This window comes from Chinchilla lanigera, unplaced genomic scaffold (assembly GCF_000276665.1).
Source record: "Chinchilla lanigera isolate Chin_1 unplaced genomic scaffold, ChiLan1.0 scaffold00013, whole genome shotgun sequence".
In the NCBI taxonomy this organism is placed as follows: domain Eukaryota; kingdom Metazoa; phylum Chordata; class Mammalia; order Rodentia; family Chinchillidae; genus Chinchilla; species Chinchilla lanigera.
The window spans coordinates 33310433-33327683 of record NW_004955414.1 but is presented as its reverse complement, the minus strand read 5'-3'; the positions used below and the strand labels follow the sequence as shown (position 1 = coordinate 33327683).

Genomic DNA, 17251 nt, shown 5'->3' with positions numbered 1-17251 from the left:
TCCCCAGCCCCCTATTTCATCTTTTTAGATGCTATTGTGGAGGGGTGGGGATATAGCTCAGTGGCATAATTGCCTACTTGGCAAATGCAAGGTCCTGAGTTTGATTCCAGGAACCCCCCCAAAAAAAAAAGATGCTACTGTGAAAGGTGTAGTTTCCCTAATTTCTCTCTCAGTCTGTTTGTTGCTTGTGTACAGGAATGCTATTGATTTTTTAGTGTTAACTTTGTATCCAGCTATGCTATTGAATTTGGTTATTAAATCCATGAGCCTTTTGGTGGAGTTTTTGGGGTCTTCTATGTAGAGTATCTGTCATCTGCAAATAATGATAATTTCATTTCTTCCTTTCTTATCCTTATTCCTTTTATTTCTTTCTCTTATCTAATTGCTATAGCTAATGTTTCTAGAACTATATTGAATAGGAGTGATGACAGTGGATAGCCTTGTTTGTTCCTGATTTTAAAGTGAAAGCTTTCAATTTTTGACCATTTAGAATGATGTTAGCCATTGGTTTATCATAGACGGCTTTGATCAGCTTGAGGTAAAGGCCATCTATTCCTATTTTCTGTAGTTAACATGAATGAGTTTTGGACTTTATTGAAGGCTTTTTCTGCATCAATGGAGATGATCATGTGATTTTTGTCCTTGGCTCTATTAACATGGTGTATTACATTAATTGATTTGTGTATATTGAACAATCCCTGCATTCCTGGGATGAATCCCAGTTGGTCATGGTGTATAATCTTCTTGAGAATTTGTTGTATTCTGTTTGCTAGTATTTTACTGAGAATTTTTGCATCTGTTTTTTTGTTTTTTTTTTTTTTTTTTTTTTTTTTTTTTTTTTTTTGGTTTTTCTCCGGTACCGGGAACCGAACTCACAACCTTGCGCTTGCCAGGCAGGTGCTTTGCCACTGAGCTAAATCCCCAGCCCCTGCATCTGTATTCATTAGGGAGATTGGCCTGTAGTTCTCTTTTTTAGTTGGATCTTTCTCTGGTTTTGGTATCAGAATAATACTTGCCTCCAGGAATGAGTTGGGGAGAATTCCTTCTCTCTCAATTTCATTAAATAGTTTGAGAATAATTGGTCTTAAATCTTCTCTACATTTCTTGTAGAATTCAGTTGTGAATCCATCAGGACCTGGGCTTTTCTTCACTGACAAGTTTTTTATTACATTCTCAATTTCACTGGCTGATACTGAGTTATTCAGGATTTTTATCTCTTCTTCATTCAGCTTTAGTAATTCGTATGTATCTAGAAATCTGTCCATTTCCTTTGTGTTTTCCATCCTATGAGAGTAAAGATTTTCAAAGTAGATATTGATGAGCTTCTGAATTTCTACAGGATCTGTAGTGATTTCACCCCTTTCATTCCTTATTGGGTGCATTTCAGTTTTTTCTTTTTTTTTTTATAAGGCTGGCTAGGGGTTTATCTATTTTATTTATTCTTTCAAAGAACCAACTCTTCAATTTATTAATTCTTTGTATTTTATTTTAGTCTCCATTGAGTTGATTTCTACACTGAGCTTTATAAATTTCCTGTCTTCCTTGGGCTTTGGGTTTGACTTGCTCTTTTTATAGAAGCTTGAGGTGCAGCATAAGATTATTTATGTGCTCATTCTGTTTTCCTAAGGTGGAAATTCACCACTATAAATTTCCCTGTGAGGTCTGCTTTCATTGCATCCCACAGGTTCCTGTAAGTTGTATCTACATTTTCATTTGATTGTAAATAGTGTTTAATTTCTACTTTGATATCATCTGTGACCCATTGGTTGTTCAGGAGGATGTTATTTAATTTCCAACAGTTTATGGTGTTTTGTGATTTCTTTTGTCATTAATTTCCAATTTCATTGCACTGTGGTCTGATAGAATACATGGGATAATTTCAATTCCTTTGCATTTACTTAAACATGTTCTATGTGCTAGCATATGGTCTATTTTAGAGAATGTCCCATGTGCAGCTGAGAAGAATGTATATTCTGATGCTGTTGGATGGAACACTGTAAAGGTCTACTAAGTCCTTATATTCACAAGTTTGATTAAGTTGTTATTTCTTTGCCAATTTTTTGTCTAGTTGATCTATTTCTTTGTGACAATGATGTGCTAAAGTCTCCTGTTATGACTGTGTTGCTGCTTATTTCACTTTTCATATCTGTTAAAATTTGTCTTATATAGTTGGTGCTCCTGTATTTGGTGCATAGATGTATATGATTGTTACCTCTTCCTCTTGAACTTTTCCCCTCACAAGTATGTAGTGACCTTCTTTATCTCTTTTGATCATTCTTGGTTTCAAGTTCACATTGTCTGCAAACAGAATAGCTACATCTGCTTTTTTCTGGGTTCCTGTCACATGAAGTATTGTTTTCCATCCTTTAATTTTTAGTCTATGAATTTCCTTTTGAGTTAAATGTGTTTCTTGTACACAGCATATAGTTGGATTTTGTTTCTTGATCCACTCTGCTAGTCTGCTTCTTTTGGTTGGTGCATTGAGACCATTTACATTGATGGTTAAAACTGATATGTATTGGCTCTTCTTTGTCATGTTAATTTTCCTAGTGTTGGATCCTCCTTTTTTCCTCTGTTTAATTGCTTGCTCTGAAAAAAAAAAAAAACATTGTTTGCTTTGCTTGGTGGTTCCTTTCTATTGTTGTTCTTGAAGTTGTGGCCTCTTTTATCTCTTTCTAGAATATCTTTTAGTACTCTTTGTAGAATTGGTTTGGTGCTCATGAATTTCTTCAGCTGTTCTTTGTCATGGAAATATTTTCTTTCTCCATTAAATTTGAAGGATAGTTTTTCAGGGTACATCAATCTGGATTGGAAGTTGTTTTCTTTCAGGACCTAAAATATTTCACTCCAAGCTCTTCTTGACTTGATGGTTTGTGTTGAGAAATCTGCCATGATTCTGATGGGCTTTCCTTTATAGGTGATCTGTTTCTTTTCTCTAACAGCTTTTAATATTCTCATCTTTTGTTGAGTTTCTGGGATCTTAATCACTATATATCTGGGTGTAGATTTATTTTGGTTAAGATTAACTGGAGTTCTATATGCTTCACTTATCTGTATGTCTGATTCTTTTTCCCTGACTGAAAAATTTTCTGCTATTATTTCTGCAAATAGTCTTTTTATGTCATTTATGTTGACACCTGCTGTTTCATTGACACCTATTAATCTGACATTGTTTTTCTTTGCTTCATCTTGCAGTTGTTGAATTATTATTTCCTGGTTCCTTGTTGTTTTTAAGAAATCCTTCCTTTCATGGTCATTTGCAGCAATGCTGTCTTCAAGGTCTGACAGTTTATCTTCAGCTTCATTCAGGCAGTTTTGCCAGCTTGTGATGGAATTTTTAATCTCCTGGATATCTGTTTGAATCTGTTTCATGCATTCTAGTTCTTTTCTATATTGTTCACTCAAAGTTACCATGAGTTGTCTATATGCTTCTATTTTCTTTTCTTTTCTTTTTTTGAGACAGGGTCTCACTAAGAAGTTCAGGCTGGTCTTAAGCTTGCTTTGTAGCCCAGCCTGGTCTCGAATTTGCAATGATCCTCCTGCCTCAGCCTCCCAAGTGCTGGGATTACAGGTGTGTGCCACCATGCCAGGCTATACTCTTCTATTTTCTCATCAGTCTTCTTTGGATATGCTGAACACTTCTTTCATTATTGTTGTCATTTCTTTTTTTACCTGAGAGATTATTTCTGCTCTGATGTCTTCTTTGGCCTGATGGAGTTGTTTCTTTACTTCAGTTGCTATCATTTCAGAAATTTCAGGTGTATGACTTCCAGGCTCTTCTGTGTTGATGTCTCCTGGAGTTGTTTTGGGTGATGTGAAGGTCTGAGATTGCATTTTGCTACTTTGTTTTGTCATTTTTGAAGATCCAGAGGTTCCCTGTAGTGCAGCTTCACTCTCCTGATTGTCTGTGAGTGGCAGGGCAAGTGTCTGAAGATCCCAGTGCTCAGTGCGGCTCCTGTGCTGGTGTGTGGTGGAAAGGTGGGGTCTCAGATACTCCCGAAACTTTCTTGCATTCATTTGGCTCCCAGGTGTGTGGGGGAGGAGTGGGGAGGCTCACTGAAGTTCCTGAAGCTGTCTGGAGTTCAATCCAGCTTCCACAAGAGCAGGGGGCATGCAGGTTGTAGTTACCGAGGTTTCAGATATTGCCCAGGACAAAGCCAGGTTCCCACACCAGCAGGGGAGGGGTGAGGGTGGAGTCCCTGGGGCCGCTAACTCTGTCCAGGTTTCAGCTGGGCTCCCAGGGGGGTGCAGTTGTGCTGGGAGTGACCACTGAGGCCCCAGATGGTGTCCAGGGCTCCGCCTGCCTCACACACTGTGGGGGAAGTCGGGGAGCTGCTCACCAGGTTCCTGATGATGTCTGGGGTTCAGCCTAGCACCTGCTGACATGCTACAGGTGTGGGGAGTAGCCACTGAAGCCCTGCTCATTTCTTCTTAAACTGTATCCACTCAGCATTTAATGATTTTATTGTGTATGATCTCAGTGGTCTTCTATTTATGCTGTGACACCAAATCCCCAGGTTGTTTTTAGATAGATTTAATCATTAAAACCACAAATTAAGCCAGGTGTGGTGGTGCACACCTGTAATCCCAGCACTTGGGAGGCTGAGGCAGGAGGATCACTGAGAGTTTGAGATCAGCCTGGGCTACAAAGTGAGCTCAAGCCTAGCCTGAATTGAATAGCAAGATCCTGTCTCAAAAAAACAAAAAATAAAAGTAAAAAAAAATAAAACCACAAATTAAAGAAAAGCGATTAAATAGTACAGATAGATGATATATGGGAATAATAAAAATTGTAGTTTCTGAAATGATTAGGGCTGGGGGAATAGTATCCTGTTCTTATTCTGGGGGTCTGTGCAGATCAGAACAGGGGAAACTCCCTACCTCAGACAGTGCAGGCAGTGGCTGCGGGGTGGACTGGAAGGTGTTGTAAAGTGAGGGAGGGTTGGGGGCTGTGAAAGGTGTAGGGGCAGAGAGATGCGGAAACAGCAGAGCTGCGAGCCTCAGAATGGGGCACAAGGAAAGAAGCCAGGGCAGGTTTCTGAGCGGGGGAACCGAAGGAGCCAAGGGTGGAGCTCAGGAGTGGAGCCCTTGAGTAGGGCCCTGAGTTCAAACTGTGATGGAAACTTTTTTGAAAAATTTAAAAGTCAAAGCCAGGCATGGTAGTGCGTGCCTGCAATCCCAGCACTGGGGAGGCTGAGGCAGGAAGGTCAGGATTGTTGCAAGATTGAGACCAGCCTGGGCTACAACATGAGCTCAAGGCCAGCCTGAACTGCACAGCAAGACCCTGTCTCAAAAAGAAAAAAATTAAAATTAAAAAATCAACTGGTAGTCTGATACCATATTAGCACAAAATAAGATCATGCAGCCCATCACATAGGTCGTCTGTGAGACTCACTCAGCCTTGACTGACTACACCAGAGAAAACCTGACCCAGCTCAGTTTGACCCCACCCAGCTGCACAGCCTGTACTTTCCAGCCCCTAATCACACCGTTTGCCAACTTGTTTCAGAGACTTTCTGCTCAGCAACGAAGAATAACTGGTGCTACCCAATAAGAGTTCACCACGCTTTTAAGCTCTTGCATCTCCTGCTTGCAAAACCTATATAAACTAAGCCCAAAGCCAGCTCTGGGCTGATGCTTTGGGAGCATAAAATTGATTGCCTTCCAACTCCTCGGTGCAGAGTGTTTTCCATTCGGTTTGGTACCGGTTCCATAACAAAACCTCAGCACTTCACCCTGCTTCTTCCCAACACACACAAAAAGAGAAGAAAGGATTTTTCTTTGTTTATTTGGAACAGGAAACTTCCATCCCAGGAGGTGTTTGAGCACAAAGGTGAGGTGATCATGGTCAGAGCTTCTTAGGCTCTTTTTAAACCCCAAATCTCTCATTCTTCCTAAAAGTTGCCAAGACTTGTTTCCCCGGAAGTCAGCTCAGGTCCAAAGTGGAATCCCTGTCAAAGGCTATCAGTAGCCAACATTATAAGGACCTTTGTGGTTTAGGCTTTTTTCTTTGCTTTTTCTTCCTTTGAAAACACAGCGTGGTTTTTTAGTCAATACAGTGGTGATATTAGTCTGCATGGTTTCTAATCAGACTAACTGGATCCGAATCCTTTCTCCTTAGCTGTGTGACTCTGAGTTGGTTGCTTAAACTCTCCTTACTGTAAAATGGAGAGAAGTAATTTCAGTTGCAGAAACCGCAAGAATTAAATGAAGTGACGTGTAGTGCCCTTAAAACCTTCTGTTCTAGTGTTTGCCTGCATTGAATACTCAATAAATATTTGTGCTCATTAAAAGTAAAGGTGAAGACTGGTGACATGCTCTGTGGTACAGTGTTTGCCTGGCATTCTGGAGACACTAGGTTCAATTCCCAGCACCAAAGTAAATAAATACATAAATTTATTTAATTAAATAAAGGGAGAAATAAGCCCAAGGGAAACATTTACATATATTTACCAAAAAATATGTTCAAGAAGATTCATAGCAACACAGTTTATAGTGGTCTCAGACTAGGAACAACACAAATGTCCATTAACAGAGAATAAATAAATTGTGTTATGCCAGGCGTGGTAGTACATGCCTGTAATCCCAGCACTCAGGAGGCTGAAGCAGGATGATCTTTGTGAGTTCGAGACCAGCTTGGGCTATAAAGTGAGCTCAAGGCCCACCTGAACTGCATAGTGAGACCCTGTCTCAAAAAGACCAAAAAAAAAAAGTGTTATATCTATGCAGTGGATGCTATACAGCAATGAAAATGAGCCAACAAAACTATACACAGAAATAGAGATGAATCTCACAATCCCAAACAAAAGAAGTCACAAAAGGTGATATACTATGTGAGTTCATTTATATAAAATTCAAAACTAGACGAAACTGGTGTATGCTGTTAGAAATCAATATGGTGGTTGTTTTTTTTTTTTTTTTTTTTTTTTGAGGAGCTTGGGGAAGTGGGTCTGAGGGTAGTGGTAATGTGTTTTCTTCATCTGCTTGTACGAGCATGTGAACTTTGTGGAAATGCATTGATCTGTTTGCTTGTGACTGGTTTACTTTTCACTATGTTTGTTATCACCCAATTGAAAGATCACTTAAAAGTCAGAAAGTAGGGCGCAGGGGATTTAGCTCAGTGGCACAGCGCCTGCCTGGGAAGGTCATGAGTTCGGTTCCCGGTAATGGAAAAAAAAAAAGTCAGAAAGTAGAGAGAACTAACACCCATACTCTTACAACTACAAATAACTACCATTATCATTTTAAGGCTGAGCCGTCTGGGCCATTTTTACACATATATAAAGACATAGGGGCCAGGGATGTAGCTCAGCGGCATAAGCACTTGCCTGGCAAGGCTGAGGTCATGAGTTCATGTCACAAAAATACAATCATGCTATTATCAACTTTGTCATTTATCAGCATACATTTTAAGCACTATTTCACATACAGCAGCACTTTCTGGCTATAGAGGATCTGTTATATATGCATACTCCAGTTAATTTGTAGCTATCTACAAATTTTAAGCTGTCTCTGGTTTTTTGATTTTTGTTTTATGGTTTTGCCTTTATAAAGAACATGTGGCAATAAATACACTTAGTCCATTTTTACATTATTTCTCCAATACTTTCTCCCTATATTTTGCTCAAAGATTTTTTTTAGAATCTCATTCTTTCTTCTTTCCTTCCACCCTTCCCTCTTATCTTTGCTCACTCCAGCATACTCAAATATATCAATGAGGGGTTTAATCTTTCTTCATGTCACAAAAATAGAATCATGTGCTCTTCTCTAAAATCTGAATTTTTGCCAGGCATGGTGGCACACGCCTGTAATCCCAGCATTCGGTAGGCTGAGGCAGGAGGATCATTGCGAGTTTGAGACCAGCCTGGGCTACAAAGTGATCTCAAACAAACTGCATAGTGAGACCCTGTCTCAAAAGAAACAATAAATAAATAAATAAATAAATAAATAACAATAAAATCTGAATTTTTAAAACATTTAGCCAAAGCTCACAGAAATCCCTCCAAAGAACCAGGCATGGTGGCATACCACGTACTCCCACTACTCAGGAGGCTGAGGCAGGAGAATTGCTATGAGTTTGAGTCCAGCCTGGGCTACATAAGCAAGTCCAAGGCCAGCCTGCACTACACAGTAAGACCCTGCCTCGAAAAATAAATCAATAATAAATAAATAAATCCCTCAAGAGCAATGGATACATATGTAGCACATTTTAAAAGTAGCTGCCACAACAGCCCATGCACTGAGGGTACTGTGGTGGTTATAATCAATCTTCTCAGGGGCTGGGAATTTAGCTCAGCGGCAAAGCGCCTGCCTGGCAAGCACAAGGTTGTGAGTTCGGTTCCCGGTACCGGAGAAAAAAAACAAAGAAAAAAAAAAATCAATCTTCTCCTACTGAGAACGTCTTTGTTTCTAGGTCTTAGCCATTACAAGTCATCCTGCAATAAATTCCTTTGTGCATAGAACCTTACAGTGCCAGTTATACCCATTTATTATCTCGTTTCCAAATTCACCTGCCTGTGAAAAAATAGTTCTGGGCCCTTGAAATATCTTCTTCTGCAGATGATCCCAAAGGTTTGTCGGTATGGGGGGCAGAGAGTTACTGAGGATACAGGAGACTTACTTCCTGTTTTTGGATTTTTGCTTTGTTTTACTTCAGTACTGGGGACTGAATCCAGGAAGGGCTAAGCTGCCCTCAAACTTGGGATCCTCCTGCTTCAGCCTCCCAGCAGCTAGGATACAGGTGTGCACCCCTTCACCTGACTCTTGTGTGCTTGCCTGACACGGTCTCTGCAGCCCCGTGGCCGCGGCAGTGCACGGCAGTGGGCAGCACCCACGGCAGCCTCCTCCGCTTGCTCCCTCGGGTGCTCTGTAGAAAAGACAAAGCCTGAGCTTCCCCAGCACCCTGGAAAGCAGCCCCCAGGTTCCAGATTTCCACCACGCTCCATTGATTTCTCTTCCATTTCTCAATGACCCGCAGTCATGTCCTCTCCAACACGGTCTCCATCCAGCTGGAGGGCAGGGCGTCCTCTCTTGGATGTGCCGTCTCCATGAGAGGGGCAGTGGTTGCGTCCTATATTCTTTAGACATCTCTTGGCATCTTGCTAGCCAATCCTTTATTACTCTAATCCCCTGTTCCAGTTAATAACTCTCTATTATAATTACCGGCATGTGTTAATTGAGTAAGATCATGGTTTTTTATGACATCTCCATGCAGGCGTACAGCGTGCTTTGATTGTACCCACCTGCCTATTACTCTTTCTTACCCTCCCTCCTTCCTCTGGCCCCTCCCCCTTCCCTCTTCTACTGTCATGTTTTCCCCCTAGATCCTACATATGAGAGAAAACGTGCTTGTCTTTCTGAGTCTGACTTATTTCACGTAACATGATCTCTAGTTCTATCAATTTTCTGGCAAATGACATGATTTTTTAGGGTGGGAGAGGGTTTCGAGCTGTGCAGTTCAGGCTGGCCTTAAACTCACTTGGTAGCCCAAAGTGGCCTCGAACTCACAGCAATCCTCCTGCCTCAGCCTCCCGAGCACTGATTTCATTTTTTTTATGGCTGATTAATAGTCCATTTTATATGTACACTACATTTTTCTTATCCGTTCAGCCACTGGTGGGCATCTAGGCTGATTCCGCACACTGGCTTTTGTGAACAGGTCTAAGGCAAGAAGGTAGGGTCTGGCTAAATCTACTAGTAGAAACAGATATGACCTGTTAATCCTGGGTCACTTACAGAACAATTCCCGTGCCTGGCCCCTGGACTTCTCGCGAGAACTTGAGAGGGTTTTTGATAGGATGACCTGGACTTAATATTAGCACGGGAAAAGTGAAAAAAAGACAGTAGCCATTAAGCGCTCACCATAGTATCTCTTCACAATAGTCCACTCTCACCTGTAGAGTGGTTTTTTTTTTCCTTTTTTCCTACTTTTACTTGGCCTAAACTCACTCTGCAGAGGCTGCTTTTTCTTATCTTTAATAAATGTGAACTTTGGCCCCATTTATGCTTGTTTTGAGCAATTCTTTAAAACAGAAAGAATCTAGACATCACCTGAGAAGACTCCAGCATCTGAAACCTGGTAATAGTGCCTTGATAAATATGGACATGCAGGTGTGGTTATGCAGTAGTAGTTATATAGTCCAGGCTGACTTCGAACTTGCAGCTCTTCTGCCTCAGCCTCCCAACTGCTGGAACTCCAGGAGTGCACCACCATGCTTGGCTTGTACTGTGTTTTGTATTTTTGCCTTTTTGGTTTTTTGTTCTCTATCTTTCTTCTGTTGAAAACTTCCAGGTTTGTTTCTAGATTTCAGACAATACACATAAACCTGCAATAAATATTCTTGGACATATAACCTTGCATGTTGGTAGTTTTTTGGCTGTGAGTTCTTTCCCAAAATTGGAATTGCTACTTCATAGGCACCAAGGAGATTTCTGCTGACTCCTATAAGAGGCCCTCAGATGACCATCCATCCATTCATTAAATTAGCATTTTATTTGATACACATCTGTAATCCCAGCACTCGGGAGGCTGAGGCAGGTGGATCACAAATTCAAGTCCAAAGTGTCACATGCCCACCCTGACACTTTCTGCTTGTCGCCAGGCTTCCCAGGAGTGGCCTTGGGTCCCTGCCCCCCTTTTTCTATCATCTCATTTGGCCTTCTCTCCTTGTAATCTGGGCCCCAAACTGCACCATCCCCACAGGAGTACAGCAAACATGCCAAGTTGGTACATTGATTATTTGAGGTTGAAATTCCTCGAGGAACTGTAACTTCAGAAAGTGTTGCTTAGCCCATCTTTCCCTATGTGCAGCAAGCCATGAGGCTCCTTTGGGGACACTGGGTGCAGCGGCATGGCCTCATAACCCCAACTACTCGGGAGACAAAAGGATCGAACATCGGAGGGCAGCCTGGGCAACTAAGTGAGACCCTATCTCAAAATTTTAAAAAAAAAAATTTAAAAAGAAAAAAAGAGGCCGGGGATATAGCTCAGCGGCACAGCACCTGCCCGGCAAGCGCAAGGTCCTGAGTTCCATTCCCGATACAAAAAAAAGACAGAAAAAAGAAAAACAAGCCGGGCGTGGTGGCTAAGACACATTCCCAACGCTGGACGATGACCTTGGTCACCAAGACTGATAATGAGGGCTACAGGGAACCGAACAGCAAGCTCTTGGAAGTAAGCCTTGTCTACCTCTGCCCCTTACCCCGCCCCCACCTACTCCCTGGCTACGTCCCTAAAATTTACTTCCGCAGTCCGGGTACCCGTTTGTCCTGTCATGCCTTCACAAACGTGCTGTCCGCAAAGTGTGAAAGCGTCCTTCCTTCAGACTTCGCCTGACACCATCTCCACACGCAGGGAAAGTTAACAAAACTTTAATGCTTTTCTTTTGCCCATCACCTGTCTTGTGAATTGTGTTCCAAGATCCGGCGAAAGACCTCACACAGGAACTAAAGCTTCCAGAGAGGAGCTCTTCCCGCAAAGTCAACCAGTGCGTGCCAATCCTAACCTAAAAGAGCCTTCTTGTGCCTCCTGGTGCTCTCTGTACTCGGTGCTGCTGAGCAACTCTTCCTCCCTTTCTTCTTCCTAAAAACTGTTAAGGAACAGAAAACCCAACACAATCTAATTTTATTTTCTTCTTTTTTTTTTTTTGTCTTTTTGAGACTGGGTCTCCCTATGCAGTTCAGGCTGGCTTTGAGTGCACTTTGTAGCCCAGGCTGGTTTCAAACTCGCAGCAATCCTCCTGCCTCAGCCTCCCCAGTGCTGGAATTACAGGTGTGCACCACCACCCCCGGCCACAATCTAACTGAAACATAAAGAATAATACAGTACACTACAGTAAGAGTATAAACACATGTGTAGGGATGATAAACACCATACTCGGGATAAGCATCACCTCTTCTGTGGAGTAGAGAAGCTGCAGTTTGAAATGGGTACTGTTTTGGTTTAAACGTAAAGTGTTCTCTAAATTCATGTGCCAAGCTTGGTTGGCAGCGGGCAGGCCTTTGGAGGTGATTGGCTCAGGGTGGTATTTCACCTTCTCTGCTTCCTGGCTGCCTCGGGGGCAAGCAGCTTTCCTCTCATGCACCTTCGGCCTGAATGTTTTGCCTCACTGTAGGCCAACAGCTATGGAATCACACATTTCTTTGAGTTACTTATCATTTACTAGTGTGTGTTTTCTTAAGGTCAGCTGGCTTCTTAGTGGGTTAAAACAACGTCTGGCTATTATCAACTAGGTTAAAATGGAAGGTATTTGTACATATCTGTGTAGAGGAAATTTAAAAAAAAAACAAAAAACAGGGTCTCGCTATGCAGTTCAGGCTGGCTTTGACCCCAGGCTGGTCTCGAACTCGCAATAATCCTCCTGCCTCAGCTTCCTGCTGGAATTACAGGCATGTGCCACCCCTCCGGGCTAAGGCTTTTTGGTTTTTTTTTTTGCCCCGGGGGGGGGGGGTTCTGGTACCAGGAATCGAACTCACAACCTTGTGCTTGCCAGGCAGGCGCTGTGCCGCTGAGCTAAATCCCCAGCCTCTGAGGCAATTTTAAATGTAAAGGAAATCTTAAAACTTGTATTTCTAACACTATACAAGGATGGAACTGAGGAGGAAAAAAAAAAAAAAAAGGATGGAACTGCGACGACGTGCAGCCTGTTCCCACAGTTAGAGAATTAAAAACCTTAAGGAGCCTGAACATTCCAGTGCCAGCTGCAAGGTGAGTGTGGCTCAGCCGGGGGTGCATCCTGTTATGCTGTGCTTGCTTTCAACATTTTCAAAGACATCACCTCAAGGACAGCTCGGCGCAGTCTTAGACAACATTTTATTCTTCCTGCTCACCATAGTCTGGACCTCCTTGTTATGTGATAGTAACCCCAATTAGCCTACATAGGATAAATTTTGCCTAACATGTACCACAAGACATATGTAACCCACTGTAGACTCTCCTGTTATCTGCCTTTTGTACTTCCTCCTAAACTCTATATAGGTAACTGTTTTACTCCAAGACAGGGCTGGTGGTTTGCACCTCAGGGTCCCCCAGTCCGCTAGTGTAATAAAGCTGTCGGCCTTCCAAAGTTCCCCAGGGCCGTGCCATCCCTCCGGTCTGATCCCGAGATCTGCAACATTTGAAGGTTGGAGATGTGGTACCCAACTAACAGTACTGCTTCTTTGAGGGCGGAAGTCCTTGGAATTTATGGATTTGTAGTATCAGAAGAAAAACACAAGCCACAGTTATAGACTTGCTATATCTTTAACACTCTTAGGGATCTAGGAGTGAGGAACTAGAAGAAAAACAGGCTGAGAGGTGAAAAGGGCATTATAATCTGAGTAAATCTGGTGGTGTCCGGAAGCTGCCGTTTTCTTAAAAGTGCAACTTAAAATGATCATTTTCATTGCCTCCTTTCTACTTTTCCTTCTTTCTCCTCTCCCGCCTCTTCGACAGAGACCACCGTGGGGACAGAGGACAAATTCCTGGCCTCTTAACCTGTTCCTCAATAAAAGCATGTTCTGTGTCTTCTTCTGAGATGGGCTTGAGGCAGGAGAATAAGGCAGGGCTAAACCAGCTCAGGAGGTAGGAGTCACCTATTCGGTACAAATCCCAGGACGTGTGCACAGAACAGCTCCCAGGCTCTGCGCGTGGACCCCTCCTGAGAACTCCCAGACCTGCCGTCAGCCCGAGGAGTGGGAGATACAAAAAGGACAGCTGACCCTGAGCTTTTCGCCTCTGTGCTTTTCCTGCACGGTGGTCTGCTCCCACCCTGTAGAGTGAGCTTGTTTTCCTACCCTTACGTGGCCCAGACCTGCCCTGCAGGGCCTCTTTCCTTTACTGCCTTTCATAAATGTAAAACCTTGCGATTGTTCACCTCGTCTTGGCTGGTTCTTTGCTCAGGACAGAAAAAACCTAGAAACCACCTCTAGAAGGAGACTCCAGCATCCCAAACCCTGAAAACAGTCTTGAGGTAGGATAGAAGACATAAAAACTAGGCAGAAGGAAAAATCATGCTTTTTTAAAAAAAAGAAAGTTGCATCTTCAGGACAGAATCTCCAGGTTTGTTTGTTTGTTTGTCCTTCACTTCTCCCAGAACAGAATAAGCCTGGGCAATTCCCTTTCACCTACAAAAGGTTCGGCCTTTCCCTTTCTAACTTGCAAATGGCTCGCTTTCACCTGTAAATAGATCACTTTTCCGCCTGTGAATCGGGGTTTCCTGTATAACTGGACCATTATCTTACTGTGGGTAGGCCATCCCCTCCCACCCTCGGGACAGGACTAGACTACAGAGTATCAAATTCCACACATTTCCACGGCGGACACACACAAATTTCCCAGGGCAGTGTGTCTCATCTCTCTGAGCGCCTGCACTTCACTTGGAGTTTCCAAATCTCTGCCTAATAAACTTTTCCAAGCTCTTTACTGATGCATTTTCCCACACCTGCAAACTTCTTCACAAAGAGTGATTTCAGTTCCTTATTTCCACCCCTGAACCTGCTCAGACCCAGTCTGGCACTGTAGGAGACCGTGACTGACCTCCATCGTATATTAGTAGCCGTCTTACGTGCCTTTCCCTTTAAGTAAGGACTGCCTACCGTTGCCTAGCTACTCCCGCCTCAAGAACTAGGACACCCACCGTTACCTAGTTACTCCCGCTTTGTCGGGTTACTTGGTTACTCCCGCCTTAGAACTTCCATGTTTCTCCATGCCGTATATAAGCACGGCACTTCCCGCTAATAAACGAGACTTGATCAGAGCACTGTCTTGTCTCCATTCTTCCTGTCTCTTGTCCCTTTATAATCCCCACTCCCCCTCTAGGGTTCACATTGTCTGTACCTGCAGGTCGGGACAAGTGGCGCCACAACGTCGGGCTCCAGCACGGGGGAATTTAGTGACGGACGCTGTTCAAGAGGCCGGCAAAAATAAAAGTGAAAGAAAGAGGATGAGATCGCGTGGGAACCTGCTATGCTTTCTGGACCTCGGTAAGTGAACAGCGATTATAGGACAAGAAATAAGTCAATATGAAATGTTTGTTCAAGGCTTAGGAAAAGTCTTAAAGGCACGAGGAGTAAAGGTTAAAATTAAGGGTTTGTGTGAGTATTTTGACTTTATTGAACAAGTGTGCCCCTGGTTTCCTGCTGAAGGAATTATCAACACAGAACGGTGGGAAAGGGTCGGTCTTGCCCTCAAAGACCATTATGACACCGTTGGACCCGAAAGGGTCCCTAGAACTATTTTTTCTTATTGGAAGGTGATAGATGAAGTTCTATCACAGAGACTCATTGACCCAGTAGCTGCTAATGTAGTTAAAAGAGCAGAGTATATATTACTACGAGAATTTAAAGAAAAAAAAACTGATTTAGAAAACAAAGATAAGAAACAAACTAAAATAATTGATGGGGATGAGGACTTCATGTCCTCTGAGAGTGATTCTGAGGAGAATACTATAGAAACTACTAAAAGTACGGACCCGCCAAAGAGTCCGAGTCTCATGTTAAAGACAAAGGTTTCAGAGCAAGAAAGAAAAGGGGCAAACACATTAGAAACTAAAATAGCCCTAGAGGAAAAACCCAAGCCTTGTGATTTAGAGGGACTCACACAGCCAAACCCAAAAATAAGATATATCCTGATTTACAAAGCTCTTTGGGGGCCATTGTAAATGATGATAATACTAATGGGGATGACTTAGCAGAAGGGGCTGCCAGATATCATAATCCTGATTGGTTAACTAATGCCCCACGTCCTCCGCCATACTGCAACAATCCTACTGCTCCTCCCTTGGATTGTCTGGTTGTTGACCCCAGAAAGGAACTTAGGGACAAAATAGAGCTGTTAAAGGAACAAATAAAATTAGAAAAGGAACATCAAGACTTGATAGCCCAGCTAGAAAGCCTAAAAATAGGAAAATCTAAGTTTGATAATGTGACCAAATCCGGAGCCCCCCTCAGGCAGCAACCGCCCATGAGAAGCGCAGGCTCCAAATGCATCCCTCTTTTTGATTCTGTTTCTACATTAGATGAGAGGGAGGTGTTCCCAGTAACCGAGACAACAAACGCCCAAGGTCAGGTCTTTCATAATCATACTGGTTTCGATTTCAAAGTACTGAAAGAGTTAAAAGCAGCTGTGGCTCAATATGGAGCCACTGCCCCGTATACTACCGCTATTTTGGACTCCATAGCTGACCAGTGGCTCACACCTATAGATTGGCAGACGTTAGCTCGAGCGACCCTCTCAGGGGGGGATTATCTCTTGTGGAAATCAGAATATATAGAAAACTGTAAAGAGACTGCCAGACGCAATGCACAGGCTGGCAATGGATGGAATTTTGATATGTTAGTGGGAGAAGGTCCTCACGCAGACAATCCCGCCCAAATGCAGTTTGATGTAGGACTTTTTGCTCAAATTCAAACAGCAGCCACCAGGGCCTGGAAAAAGCTCCCCGCAAAGAGGGAGACAAGTTCCTCTCTTACAGGCATTAAGCAAGGGCCTGAGGAACCTTTTGCAGACTTTGTTCACCGCCTAATTACCGCAGCTAACAAAATTTTCGGCAACGCAGAGGCAGGTACAGACTTTGTCAGACAGTTAGCCTTTAAAAATGCTAATGCAGGGGCTGGGGATTTAGCTCAGCGGCAAAAGCGCCTGCCTGGCAAGCGCGAGGTCGTGAGTTCGGTTCCCGGTACCGGAGGAAAAAAAAAACCAAAAATAAAAATAAAAATAAAAATAAAAATGCTAATGCTGCATGTCAGGCAGCAATTAGGCCCTACAAGAAAAAAACGGACTTAACAGGATATATACGTCTTTGTTCTGACATTGGGGCTGCTTATCAGCAGGGACTTGTTATGGCTGCCACCCTACAGGGCTTTACGGTTAAACAATTTCTATCTCAAAAAATAAGCAGAAATGTTTTTCCTGTGGAGAAGCTGGGAGGAAATCCTCATTTTGTAACTGGATAACTTCAAATCCCCTCCTCTTAGAGTAAACTCGGACTTCTATTAGTTTGCTAAAAGCGGTGTTTGAGATTTACCGCCCCACCTGGGGTGATTGTCAACAGATGTTAACCTTAATTTCTTCAAAAAATAAAGGGATTTCTTAAAGGTGACTGAGAAACAAATGAGATTAAATACAGAAAAAATCGTCAGGCTTCAAAAAGGATTTCTTTCTGTAGCTCGTCATCCCACTGACCTACAAGGTGACAAAAGTGTCACAAGCTACAGAAATTAAAAGGTATTACAGAGATGAACTTGTCCCAGCTGGTAGAGATTACAAAAATTC

General features: G+C 42.8%; 1 protein-coding gene across 1 annotated transcript; it reads left to right on the top strand.

The window, feature by feature from the left end:
• Positions 1-15934: 15934 nt before the first annotated feature.
• Positions 15935-17049, top strand: LOC106148002 (endogenous retrovirus group K member 5 Gag polyprotein-like). The gene is made up of 2 exons (XM_013511763.1): positions 15935-16574; positions 16706-17049. Exons 1-2 carry the CDS (start codon positions 15941-15943, stop codon positions 16930-16932), a joined length of 861 nt encoding a protein of 286 aa, XP_013367217.1. The 5' UTR covers positions 15935-15940; the 3' UTR covers positions 16933-17049.
• The last annotated feature ends 202 nt before the right edge of the window (positions 17050-17251 follow it).

What these genes read in the sequence shown, in the direction of transcription:
- LOC106148002 (XM_013511763.1), top strand. Translation starts at nt 15,941, where the DNA reads ATGAGAAGCGCAGGCTCCAAATGCATCCCTCTTTTTGATTCTGTTTCT. An exon ending in CAGACAGTTAGCCTTTAAAA is followed by an intron (nt 16,575 to 16,705) that starts ATGCTAATGCAG and finishes ATAAAAATAAAA; the next exon opens with ATGCTAATGCTGCATGTCAG.